The sequence below is a fragment of the Thermobia domestica genome, chromosome 2 (assembly GCF_964235325.1).
Source record: "Thermobia domestica chromosome 2, izTheDome1.hap1.1, whole genome shotgun sequence".
Taxonomy (NCBI): Eukaryota; Metazoa; Arthropoda; class Insecta; order Zygentoma; family Lepismatidae; genus Thermobia; species Thermobia domestica.
In genome coordinates this window covers 84,335,560-84,349,025 of record NC_137455.1, presented here as the reverse complement: position 1 = coordinate 84,349,025, position 13,466 = coordinate 84,335,560, and the positions used below count along the sequence as shown (strand labels likewise).

The following is a 13,466-nucleotide window of genomic DNA, read 5'->3' as shown; positions in this document are numbered from 1 at the left end:
TTTTACTCATACCATAGAACAACGGATTTAACAACTATAAATAAATTTGTACTTTACAAGGTAGTTACTCTGAGTAAGTTATCTGAATTTCTTTTGACGTTAGGGATGGAATTTTATCCAAAAGTAAGGGAATCAAAACAGGACGGGAATAAGACACGCAGTGTCTGGACTGCAGCTAACAATAAAGCGAAAGAAACGTCAGTTCATCCACTTTAAGATCGTATTCAAAGACAGAAAAGCATTTAGTTTGTTCAAAGTGTCAGAAATACACATTTGTTTTATGAATGAAGAAAGTATAATGTTTAAACATTATAAAACGCTTTACCCAGAAACTATTACTTGGAGTTATCCTTCATCCTATATTGGGTAGCAGGCAATGAAAAATTTGTAAACGTACCGTCATGCTGTTAAAAACACTAAAATAGTACACATATTCATAATTACGTAACAAAAATAATGAAATTCTACAAATATTCTAATACGAAATAACTGAACGAAAACCTAAATAACAAAAATAAACAATTAGACAGTTAATAACCTGAATTAAGAATTTTGTTAAAAAAGGGTCTATATGATCCCTTTGATGCTTGTTAAAAAAAATTACGGAAAAGCTCGAAAGTGTGTTTGCATTGTAAAAAGTACAAAAGTGGATACTATGAAGTAACTATAAAAAACTACTAAAAGCAAGGAGGAGAGAAAGGAACTCTGTGGGTAGAGCGTAAAATCAATCAGCCGATGTTAGCCGATTTGGAGAATGAACGAGAATAATATATATAAGTGAAGGTGAAGGTTGCAACTGATAGATGATATTAGACAGCAATTCTTGAGTCAAACTTGAGAGAAACTGAGGACAGTAATGTAAGGAAGCTTTTAAATTTCCATTAAGTGACCTGCAAATGATCCCAAAATACTCAAAGCTTTCACCAAATGATTATTATACTTTACAACTTAGGTACTACTGGTCTTAAGTATTGATGTTAATTAGTATCACGTGTCTATAAATTAGTTACACAAAAGTAAGCATTGACTGAATAAACTATTTGTAACAGTAATGTCATATCTCTATGAATACGGTGTATCTTCAAGTTTATTGTCGCACATCTTTTCTAGTTAGTTTCAGACGCTAGCACTGGAGGCGAGAGTATTTTCCCTAGTATTGCATCAGTCATTATCAGGGTGGGAAAAAAATGATTTTTTTTAAAAAATCTTTTTTGATTTAAATCAAATCTTTCTCCTCGTATAATACAAGTCGCGAACTGAAGAAAAAGCATTACGAATTAATCCCCAATCGTTAACCTATATCAATCCCAAACAATGTTTCTTAATTTTAAATTATGACTTTTTTTGGTAAATTATAGACATTCAGTCAAGCATCATCCCTATTTATCCTAGGATCATGGTTCATACTTCATTCTCTTCAGAATAGAACAGCCTTTAAAACGGAAACATTCATATTTTCCCTATCATGTCCCTGAAGCGGAAAATTTTGAGACAAGTCGGGATTTTCTGATTTTTTTTTTTAAATTTTGATCCCCTCTGGACTCCCTTGTGTTAACGCAAAGATCTCAAAATCAACTGGGAAATACTAAGGGTGTGTACAAAATTTCAAGCTTCTATGTTGAATAGTAAAGGCGGGAAAAATATTTAACAATGAGCTAAGAACATCCCCAAAATACCCCAGATGACACGGATGTAAGATAAAGATTTCCTCAGACATCCCTATTTATCCTAGAATCATGATTTGTGCATTATTCTCTTTAGAATAAAACCAGTTTCAAACGGTGCCATTCAAATGTCTCCATCGTGTAGGCTATCTGGGGCTGGAAAAAAAAAAAAAAGATTTTCTGTTAAGAAATATTCCCTTTTTTAATATTTACCCCTCTGTACCGCCTCTGTTTAAAGGCAAAATTCTGAAACAAATCTGAAAAATACTAAGGGGTGCAGTGAATGAGTGTTCAAAATTTCAAACTTCTAGATGCAAAAGTAAGCCCGCGAAAAATAATATTCCCAAATACCCAAGATTCCCGTATAAAACAGGATCTCAGGTAACAGTTTCCTGAGACATCCCTATTTATCATAACATCATGGTTCGTACATCATTCTCTTCAGAATAAAACAGCCTTTCAGATGGTACCACTCATGTATGTCTGCATCTTAGGCGGGAAAATCGCAAAGAAACTTTTTTTTTTTCCTCTCTGGACCCCCCTGTTTTCACGCAGAGATTTGAAATAATCTGAAAAATACTAAGGGTGCACTGAACGAATGTGCAGAATTTCAGTCTTCTGAGTGCAAAATGTAGGCTCGCCAAAAAATAATAAAAATAGGCACAAAAAAAAAAATTAAATTATGACGTCCTCACATTCTATGCCTCGACGTAGAGAGGCGTGAAAGCATATGTAACATGCTCTATAATGCCTTCAGTCCTGAAAAAAAAAAAAAAAAAAAAAAAAAAAAAAAAAAAAAAAAAAAACGAAGTAAAAAGCTTTATTGGTACTTTTTAAATTGAATAATGAATATGTTATCCTATCACCTAAAAATAGGTGATATAATTTAAAAAGTTACGCATTAAGGAAAAAGTACAGCAACGCTTATCAGTGACATTTTTCTCCACAAAAGTTACTGATATTTGGCAGGGGCATATTTTAAAGGAAATTGTAACTAGCTTGCGGCATGAAATACATAAATTTTGCCTAAAGTTATAAAATCTTAAAAAAGGGGGATAGGACACTTCTAAATACGCCCTATTATCTGGGAACAAATATATAGACGCTTACACAAAAGAATCTTAGTCTTAAATGTCGATGGTGATTTCCCCGTTGGAATAGTTAACGATTTACAATATAAACCCTATGTTACGAAGAGAAGAAAACAGGATTGCCCTGTTACCCGTTCAAAACGGGATTTTCCCTAATCATCTTTTGCATGACACTTGTTTTCGTAGTGTGCTGTACATACTTTACATGAGTCTCATTGTATTAGGATTATCATCTTCCATAATCAAAATAACAGAACAGAAACGGGACTTTACTTATTTTCACCTTAAATTATTTCGGAATTTGATTTAAATCAACGATTTTTATTTAAAAAATCAAGTGATTTAAATTAGACTGATTTAAATCAAACCACCCTGTCATTATGGAGTTGTATACGGATTCAGAGCGTGAGCAGTGTTGCTTGTGGTTTCACGAATCCCGATCGTCTATAACCGCGCACCGAAATTCCAGGACACGTTACCACAAAGAGCCACCACAATCAAGAACTCATTGCATGGTACAACCGTTTTATGATTACCAGTTGTGTAGCACACAGGACGGAGGTTCAAGAAAGGCCTGCAGTTTCTGGAGACTGTCGAGCAAGTGAAGCAGACATTTTTGCGTAGTCCACGTAAATCAACTAGGCGTGCCAGCTTAGAATTAGGCGTTCCTAGATCTACGGTATGAAAGGTATTGCGTAAGTGACAACTTTAAACCATACAAATTGCAACTTTTACAAGCTTTGACCGATAACGACAAAGTATGAGCGAAATTTTGTGAAGATATTGAACAAATGTGACACTCAGGATATTTTTTATAAATATTCCATACCAGCGGTAAGGTCCATAGACAATATTCGGATAGGGGTGAGGAAATTACTCATGAGGTGGTTGGACATGCACGGCATTCGCCAAAGATAAATTGGTTTCGTGCAATAAGCGTGACCAAACTGTACGGGCCTTTCTTTTTCGCTGAGTCCATTGTCAGAGGCAAAAATGAAATGAAATATTTCAGTTTTACGTCCCGCGGTTATGCTGGTTAGGCTGAAGGAGACGGTGATAATGAGAAATGAATGAAATGGTGGAATGAAAAAAGTGGGAGAACTTCGAGAAAACCCACGAGCACGGTGTTTGTCTACCACAAAATCCACAAGGCGTGAGGTGGGATCGAACTAGTGACCGCAAGCACACCACTGTCAGAGCCATATGCTTGAGAACTATCTACTATGTGTTTCAGATGATAAGCGGCACGACCTTGAGCTGGCTTCACACGGCGTCCAATTGGCTTTAGGAGGTGTTGACAATTCGCGACAAGCAGTTCTGTATGCTGACTTCTCGCGCTACTACGAATCTTGACAGTAACAGAATCGCTATTTAGAAATAATGTATTAGCACATTAACTGCTCACTTTAGGAAATAAAGAAAATAATCAAATACATACGTGAAACCTACATCTTTTTATGTCAACTGGTTGTCATGATACACGCTTTTCAAGGTTTCCATGTAAAACAATTAGTAAAACGAGCGTTGAGTCCCGTGTCTAATTTTCAGTAGATTTTGTTTCGATTTGGAAATAGTACTCAACTTTTATTACAGGATAATCAGGAGTGTAGCCAGCAGGTTGTTCTAGGGGAACATTACTTTCAGGGTGATTCAAGCTTTTCACATATTAAAAGCAGAACAAATGAGCTCTTTCAGAATATGAAAGCATTTTAACTCACCATACATACATACACCCTCCATTCCAAAAGAAACCGAACGTTTAAAAAAAACAAAAAAGCAATGTACATTTTGGAACAAATCATTTTTATTAATCAATGTATTCCCCTTCTGCATGGATACACACATTTGCACGCTCCAACAAGTTGTCAAACGACTTCTCCATGTCCTTTATTGGAATGGTCTTTAGGACGGCGGCCGTCGCCTTCTCAATGGCATCAATCGATGCGTGCCACTTTCCTTTCATCGCGAAATGCAGTTTCGGGAACAGATAGAAATCGCACGGAGCGAGATCTGGTGAATAGGGCGTATGATGCAACCGAATAATGTGATTTTTGACCAAAAATTCAGTTACAAGTCGCGAACGATGTGATGGTGCATTATCGTCCAAAAGAGTCCAACTGCCGATTTCGCGATATTCGGGCCGAATACGACGAATTCTTGCCAGCAAACGCTTCATGACGCCCAAGTAAAACTCTCCAGTGACTGACTGGCCGGGCTGAACAAATTCTTTGTGGATAATTCCTTTTGAATCGTAAAAACAAATCAGCATCACCTTAACTTTTGACTTCACCAAGCGACTTTTTTTGGGTGTTCCTTCATCCGGCGCTCTCCATTCAGCACTTTGCCGCTTTGTTTCGGGCTCATATTCAAAACACCACGTCTCGTCACCAGTTACAATCGATTTCAAGAAGTTTCGATCCTGCCGAGCACTTTTAACGATGTCTTTGCAATGCGCAATTCGATCAACTTTTTGGTCTTCGGTGAATTTGTGTGGTACAAACCGCGAATTAACCTTCTTAAAGCCCAAAACTTCGGTCAAAATGCGGTATGCGGTTGTTTGAGGAATGCCTAATTCCATTTCAATAACTTTCACCGACGATTTTTTGTTATGTTTGATGAATTCACGCACTTTTTCGATGTTTTCTTCCGATAATCCGGTTCTGGGACGGCCTGATCTTTCATCATCATCCAGCGTCTCTCTACCCGATTTTAATCGCCTGAACCACTCGTAAACTTGCGTACGGGATAGACACTCATCACCATATGCATTTTGTAGCATTTGGTGCGTTTCACTAAAAGTTTTACCCAGTTTAACAGAAAACTCAATTGCAGCTCGTTGTTTGAAACTCATTTTCCGACCGATGTACACAACACACTGACAGTTGAAACGCAATAACTTTGTTGCCGTGCATCCAAATGTCATGACATTTATACCAGTTGTCAATGAGGGACTACGCCATCTACCGGTAAAATATTACAACAGATGGCACTAGTGGTACTATTTGTTTTCAAAAGTTCGGTTTCTTTTGGAATGGAGGGTGTACATACATACTATACATCATTTTCACGATGCTACCGTATCAAAAGACGGAGCTTCACAGCACTGAAGTTAAAAACCGGATTGTAAGAGATGAATCAATGTTATTCATAAGAAAACAAATGCTGTTTATCGCAGTCTGTTTATCTGACTGTGTATATGTGGGTTAAAATATCAACTCAGATATTGTGCAATAATATAGTAGCGAGTTCATACGGTGTGCACCCAGTTAGGAAAATGAAAATATAAAGTATACGATTAAGTCGTTTTAATTAGGTACAGAAACCGTATTGATGATTGATTTTTTAAAAAATATTTTTAAATTTTATTATAAACGCCCCTCATTTGCATTAACTAAGTTTATAGAACATATACCAGACAAATCTTATTTCGTGGCTGGAAACAGTTTGGAAAGACAATGCCCCTTTTCCCCCATGGCTACACCCCTTTGCAATCTGATTCATATTATACATATATATGCATGCCTAGCATCGTAAGAACAAAGTATGGGGAGTTCGTAATATTGTTCTGAAATTCACTACTTCAAGGCAGATTCTTCCTTATTCGACAGAAGAAACGCAGTAAATTTTCTATTTATTTAATTTTTATTTCACGTTTCACTACCTTATTTATGTGCGACCCTTATTCCCTCTTCTCTACAAGGGATTCAAAAGCACCAGGCGTGTGAATTGTGTCAAATTATCGTAATCCAAAACAAACCCGATCATATCGAGTTGATAAGGAATCAGACTGTGTTTGTGAGATCTAGACCAAGCCCAAAAGTGTTATTTGTTATGAAAATTGATAAAAGAAACAAAGGGGCTAATTGTGTACGAACGTAACTTCTCTTCTAGCATTAACAGAATTCATCAGTGTCTGGGTTGCTTTCTTTCGTAGTAGTTAGTTTGTTCTCCAAAATTATAGTTGACAATGTCTTTAAGCAAACCGAGTACAAGTGCGGAGTTCTCTCTCTCTCTCTCTCTCTCTCTCTCTCTCTCTCTCTCTCTCTCTATATATATATATATATATATATATATATATATATATATATATATATATATATATATATATATATATATATATATATATATATATATAAAGTGCTACGAAGTCAAGCTCGAAGAATTATTTTTCGTGTTTACAATTTTTGGAACGCATAATAAATTTACAAGAATCAGACTCAGACAGACAGACAGACAAAGACGAAGTATTAACTGACAGACGATAGTGAAATCAGTGGGGAAGACGAGCCTTTAGCAGTTGCACTTGAATAAGTTAACAGGTAAGTAATTTAGTTGCTATATATACTTCAAGGATGCAGTCAAAATTCTAGATTTTGCTGGAATAATATATCTTACATTGTGAATAATGTTGCCAATGTATGTGTCAATCTCAGTTGGAGGAAGGGTGAGAAGGGAAAGGGAAGTCATCAATCCGGCAACATAGCGCGAAATATCGCGCACCATTGGCTACTTCCGGTGATGCTTCACATCTGAAACACACAGTAAGTGCCACAACTGCGTGAAGATGTGGGTACTGATTTAGTTTTCCAACAAAACGGATCATCTTTGCATATTCATCATGAAGTTACCGCCTACCGTAATCGTGAAGTACCGACCAGGATTTGTCGTGGTGCAACGATTCAGTAGTCTCTTCGTTCGCCTGATTTGTTCCATGAATTTTTCTATCTGGGGTTACATTAAAAAACGTGTTTTCCCTTTTTCCAAACAGTCTAGAACTGTGGATCCTCAAAACGCAGATAGCTGCGACCATCAATGCCGAAATTCTCGAACAATCTGACAGGAAATCTAGTACCGTTGAGACATTTGCCGTGTGATGGAAAGATCACAAATTTAACACTTGTCAAGGAAACCTGAAAGTACACTGTGTTCATCGAGGCATAAAACATTAGTTACAAATCTAGTTTCTTTACAATCAACGCTTACTTTTGTGTAATTCATAGACACACACTATTTTACTTTGGACACAACATGAAAATATGAAGCTCATTAAATTTTGAAAACCTGAAATTTACTTGTTCATTAGGAATCATTTAATTCTTGAAAATATAAGAGTAAATAGTTACCATTCCTATTTTCTCCGTAATAAGTCTCTTTGCGTGTTCTATTTGCTCTGGCGACCCTCTAATAACAAAGACTTTCTCATTTGGATTAGGTGGCGGCCTTCGGTCCAATTCGCAATGTGAACCAGTTTGCTGGTTTATCTGCTTGATAGTTTCACCACCTGAAAGAAATATAGTTTCAATGCAGTAATAACACAATCGGAAGCTCAAGAACTTATATGCTGTCCCTATACAGGTTCTCAGCTATAAAATTACAGGACATTTTGCAAATCTATATTTAAACTTACATCTAACCTCACAATTTTTTTCCTCACATACACAGAGCTGAATTCTGTACTGTGATTACAATCGTAGGTCACCAAAGAGGATTAAAATCTCGACAAGCATAAAAAATAAATAATAAAACATTAAAGAGTATACTAATTAATACAATGCGAAACTGACTTCTGAAAGAAAGAAAAGAACGATTGCGTCAGCGAAATGATCAAGACAACTGCTGTGCTACTCTTATAGTGGATCAGTGTAGACCGACACTGATGATCAAGTTGGCAATTTTACTAACCATGGTAACGGGGTCGCATTTTGTTTCATACGGGAAACCATATATTTTCAGAGGCTAAATTCATTGTAGAATTTGTTGTGTAATAATAGAAAATAGTTGTTTCTCTAGTTTCATATGTTTGCTAGTATTAAGGTGTTATTCTCTTTTCTGGTTCCTCATTCACGTTTGGTTATGCCTACAAATGTTTAATCGGAATCGCAAACTGCCTAATACATACGTAGTGAACAAAATAATCCGTGAAGCTTACAAGGTCTCTCTTTCTTCGACATGCAATTTTAGGAATTCGATATGCTATGAGGCAGTTCACGATTGCAATTAACCTACTTAGGCATGTACTCTTATGGGTGAGGAAAAACAATTATACACGAGGGTTGTTACAAAGTATGAACGGAGCAGCAAAGGGTTTATGGATGGTGTAACTTTCAATATAGTCCCCTAATATGTCAACACATTTTGCCCATAGATGTTCAAGTGCGTTAATGCTGCTGGTAAAAAATATTTGAAGAAGAAATGTAAAATTTCATCTACGGCATGTATGACATCAGTGTCTAAATGTGTATCTTCAAACTTCTCTAAGCTTTCGAAGAAGACGAGTCTGGAGATGCCAAATCAAGTGAATAAGGCTGGTGGAGAACTAATCCATAGCCGCAATCGTGATTTGCTGCCATTGCGACGACTTACTCGTCTCTATGAGCATTGCCATGATGAAGAAACATACCTGCTGTCAGTTTCCCACCACACTTCTGTCGAATATTATCACTAAGTAGTCGTGGAGGAAATGCAAACTACTCCCCAGTCTGTTCGCCCTTTTGGAACATAATCCACTATCACTATCCCTTCTTAATCGCAGAAAACTGTAGCAAGGGGGCAATGACTTGGCGTTCTTCCAAGGGAGAAATGTGGAGTGTTTTCACTGCTTGGAACTGTGGTAATTGTGGACCAGATCTCATCTACTGTTATAAACCGAGTGCGAAAGGCATCTGGATTTGTCCGGAAGAGACGATTGTCCCTTGAAATGCTGCGTCTGATTAGCTTTCGATCAGGTGTAAATAATAATAAAAAAAGCTTTTGCGCAAACCTTGCTCATTCCCAGATGCTGGGTGATAATTTGGTCAACGCCTGCAGCAGGTTAAGTCCACTGCCTCAGCAATCTGTCTGATGGTCATTCGCGTATCATAATTCATTATGATTTCATGCACTTTATCAATGTTCTAAGTTAGTGCTTCCACATACCTTCATAATCGAGTGTTATTTCCAATGGAGGTTCTTCCCTGGACATTTCTTTACTGTGGCATATGAAGGAGCACTACTACCTAAAGTACCAACCACATCGGGGTGGATATCTTGCAACTTTAAACCTTTACTGTGGAGATTCAATAACAGCTATCGCTTTCAACTTCTCCATCTGATCACACTTTGCTCACTCTTCTGTCTTTCTAGACTTGTAACAACAGAATAAGTCAATACCAAATTTGGCATGAAATCATAGGAACGTTCAATAAATACGGAATAGAAGTATTACATGTGTAGTTCTAATATTTCTTGGTCAGGCTTAGAATTTATGCAACATCCCTTGTATAATTATTTTCTACCGCCATGTTGACTAAATACTAAAATTATACCGAGGCATGAACATGGTAAGCACAAAAAATTAAGAATTATTATTCTGGGCTTTCGGCATCTATGGCAATTTTAGCGTCATGTATAAGGGATGACGTCCCTCAGCAATCACACTATGCTACCCAGAAAAGAAGCAACCTGGGACCGTCATGTTTGGTACCATCTTAATATTTGCCAGGTGTAAATGAAGAAACCCCATCAAAACTCGCACCCATGCTAGCTGGCCTCAAAATGCTTTTACGCCTTTCCAACCGAGTGTTATCAGGTAAGCACACAAAATAATGCAAAAGCTGACACAGCAGCACTATTTGAATAATAGTTTCATATGTCTCTGAATAGAAGAGAGAAATCTTGTTTTAAAAAAAATGTTCTACCTTCATCAATATCTGCCTACACAGTTCGATCATACGAAGAATCACTGAGAAACTTCATCTATGCAGACTACATTTCATTTATAACAGCTTAGTTCACAATGTACGAGGGTCACTACGGAAGTTTTGAGATACGCATTGTTGTGGCACAGTATTTGAATACTAACAATTGCGTTCGGTAGTGGTATCCAGAGCGAAGAAGCGAAGCAAGTTTCAACTCGCCTCGCTTGTCGGCGTGGCCGTATCGCTATCGCCTTCACTTGTTTGTTGATGTGAGCAGTATTCGGCTGTCTAGAATGGAGCTCGAAAGGGAATATTTTCGGGCAATGATCCTTTACGATTTCAAAAGTGGTTTGAACGAGACAAAACCTTGACCGATTGCAGAGGGCATTTGGGGGACCTTGCTCCTTAACGTGCTACAATTTTTCGGTGGTTTGGTGAATTCAGAAGAGGCCGGACATTGCTTAACGCTTTTAAATTATTAAGAGATTTAATTTAAGGGATTTTCTGAGGTATTTTGTAGACTTTCAATCATCTATTGCGTCAAGGCTATTTATTGTAGGATCATGGTTCATACTCCATTTTGTTTCTAGTAAAGCAGTGTTTCCAACTAAGTCCGTAAAATTTTCCTAAAGTGTACCAAATGCGGGAAATTTCCGCTTAAAGTGGGGAAAAAGGGATTTTCTTTTTTAAAAATCCCTTTTTTTTATCGCGAATATCTCCCATTTGGCATAGGATACGATCATGCGAATGCTACTAAAAAACTTTGCTTTATGGTGAAGAGAATGAGAGACAAAGAGTGGCCCTGGGATGAATAGTTTCGATGCTGCAACCGATTTACATATTTTTCCTTGATAATACCTTTTTAGTAAATTTCTATACTATCATCATCATCATCAAGACTGTTCATTGTGAAACATGAATTGTACCTAGTTTTCTTTGCCATGAACCAGTCTTTCAAACGGTACCACTCGTATGTCTCTAGCATGTACCATAGTGGAGAAAATTCGCGAAAAAGGGAAATTTGTCAAAAATACCTTTTTCTCAGATTTTGGGCCCCTGTGTCAACCCACAGAGCCCCAAAAAATCTCAAACATACTATATACTGTGTGTAATAACTGTACGAAGTTTCAATGTTATATCTTGAAAATACGAGAGGAAAAAAATATTGCCCCATGTTCAAACAGTATCACCTTTCCCCTATGTGGGCAATGGATAACCCATTTTTATATAAAAATTTCCTGACTCATCCCTAATTATCGTAGACACATGATTGATACAGAGTTTTCTTTGGCCAAAACCAGTCTTTCAAACGGTACCACTCGCATACCATTGTCAAAAAATCCCCGATTTCCCTTTTTTGCGAATTTTCTCCACTATGGTACATGCTAGAGACATGCAAGTGGTTCCGTTTGAAAGACTGGTTCATGCCAAAGAAAATTAGGTACATATCATGACTTTAGAATAAATAGTGATAATACTGCAGATACTTTATTAAAGTAATTGACTAAAAATGTGTAAAAAATGAAAAAAAGAAATCGAGATTTTTGACACGTCTGTTGACTCTAGCAACATGAGTCATACCTCATTTTCTTCAGCGTAAGGCAGCCTTTCAAATGGTACCACTCAAATTTCGCTATCGTGTACCTGTAAAGAGAAAAATGGGGAAAAGGGAAATTTTTACTTTAAAAACCCCCTTTTTCCATTTTGGACGAGATTTTCCCGCTTCTGATAGGGAAATTTGAGTGGTATATTTCGAAAGCCTGTCTCATAACGAAACTAACGAGGTACAAACCATAATTCTAGGGTAAATAATAATGTGTCAGGGATTTTTTGAAAACACTTCTCAAATATACCTTTTTAAAAACCCATCGTCCATGTTCGTGACATCACAGCCCCCAGACACAGCACGCGAGGCTGCAAAATGCCCATAAAATATGTTCTATGATGCTTCCATATTTGAATGAATGAAAAAACCCGGTCTAAAAAGCTTTACTAGAGACTTATAAAGCAAGTTCCGAAGGTCGACGCCATGGCACAGGTGTTGTGCCATCATAATTTAAAAGGGTTAAAGATGAAGAGAGAGCTGGACGTCCGGCAACAGCTGTGTCAGATGAAAACATTGCCGCTGTGGAACAAATGATTCGAGAAAATCCTCGAAAAACTTTCAAGGACATTGAATTCACAGTGAACATTGGATCGCCGGCAGTAACAAAAAATCATGATCATCTTCGGCTCAGAAAAGTTTCATCTCGTTGGGTGCCTCACACTTTGAACAGCAGAAGCGCATGCGTGTGGAATGGTGTGAAGAAATGCTTACAAGATTTGATGGAGGCAATTCTCGACGCGTCTCTGACATTGTTACTGATGATGAGACTTGGATCTATCAATTTGACCCTGAAAATAAACGCCAGTCTACAGTTTGGATCTTTCCAGACGAAAATCCACCCACGAAAGTGAAGCGACTGCGAACTGTGGGGAAGAAGATGGTCGCAACTTTCTTCTCCAAATCTGACCATGTTGCAACTGTTCCACTTGAAGAACAAAGGACTGTTACTGCTCAGTGATACACCACTGTTTGCCAAACGTGTTCCAGAAGCTTCGCGAACCCCGTCCAAAAACTGGATTGCGTGGGATCCAGCTTCATGACAACGCGTCCGCACACACGGCCAACATTACAATTCAGATTTTAGAATCTACGGAGATCAAACTTATGACTCATCCACCGTATAGCCCTGACCTGGCCCCGTGAGATTTTTTTCTGTTTCCCAGGATCAAAGATCGCATGCGTGGGAAGAGATATGCAGCCCTGAAGAAGCTGTAGTGGCTTACGAGAATGAACTTTCAACACTTGAAGAAAAAGACTGGCAACACTGCTTCCAAAAGTGGTTTTCGAGGATGCAAAAGTGTGTACAGTGTAATGGTGAATACTTTGAGAAAATGTGTTAAATTGATTTTAATTATGTAAGTTATTTCACATCTCAAAGCTTTCGTAGTGACTCTTGTATTTCCAGTTGAATCTTACCTATATATACTTT

General features: G+C 37.5%; 1 protein-coding gene across 11 annotated transcripts in view; it reads right to left on the bottom strand.

Annotated features, from left to right (window-relative positions):
• The window catches only part of Psi (P-element somatic inhibitor), a 146,531-nt gene that overhangs the window by 38,357 nt on the left and 94,708 nt on the right, over positions 1–13,466 (bottom strand). For all 11 annotated transcript variants that reach the window (XR_014128785.1, XM_081743371.1, XM_081743417.1 and 8 more), the window contains one exon: positions 7,879–8,036. Coding sequence is in view for 10 of the 11 variants with exons in the window: in XM_081743371.1 (XP_081599497.1) it covers positions 7,879–8,036 (158 nt within the window). In the remaining variant the exon portion in view is untranslated. The remainder of the gene's footprint in view (positions 1–7,878; positions 8,037–13,466) is intronic.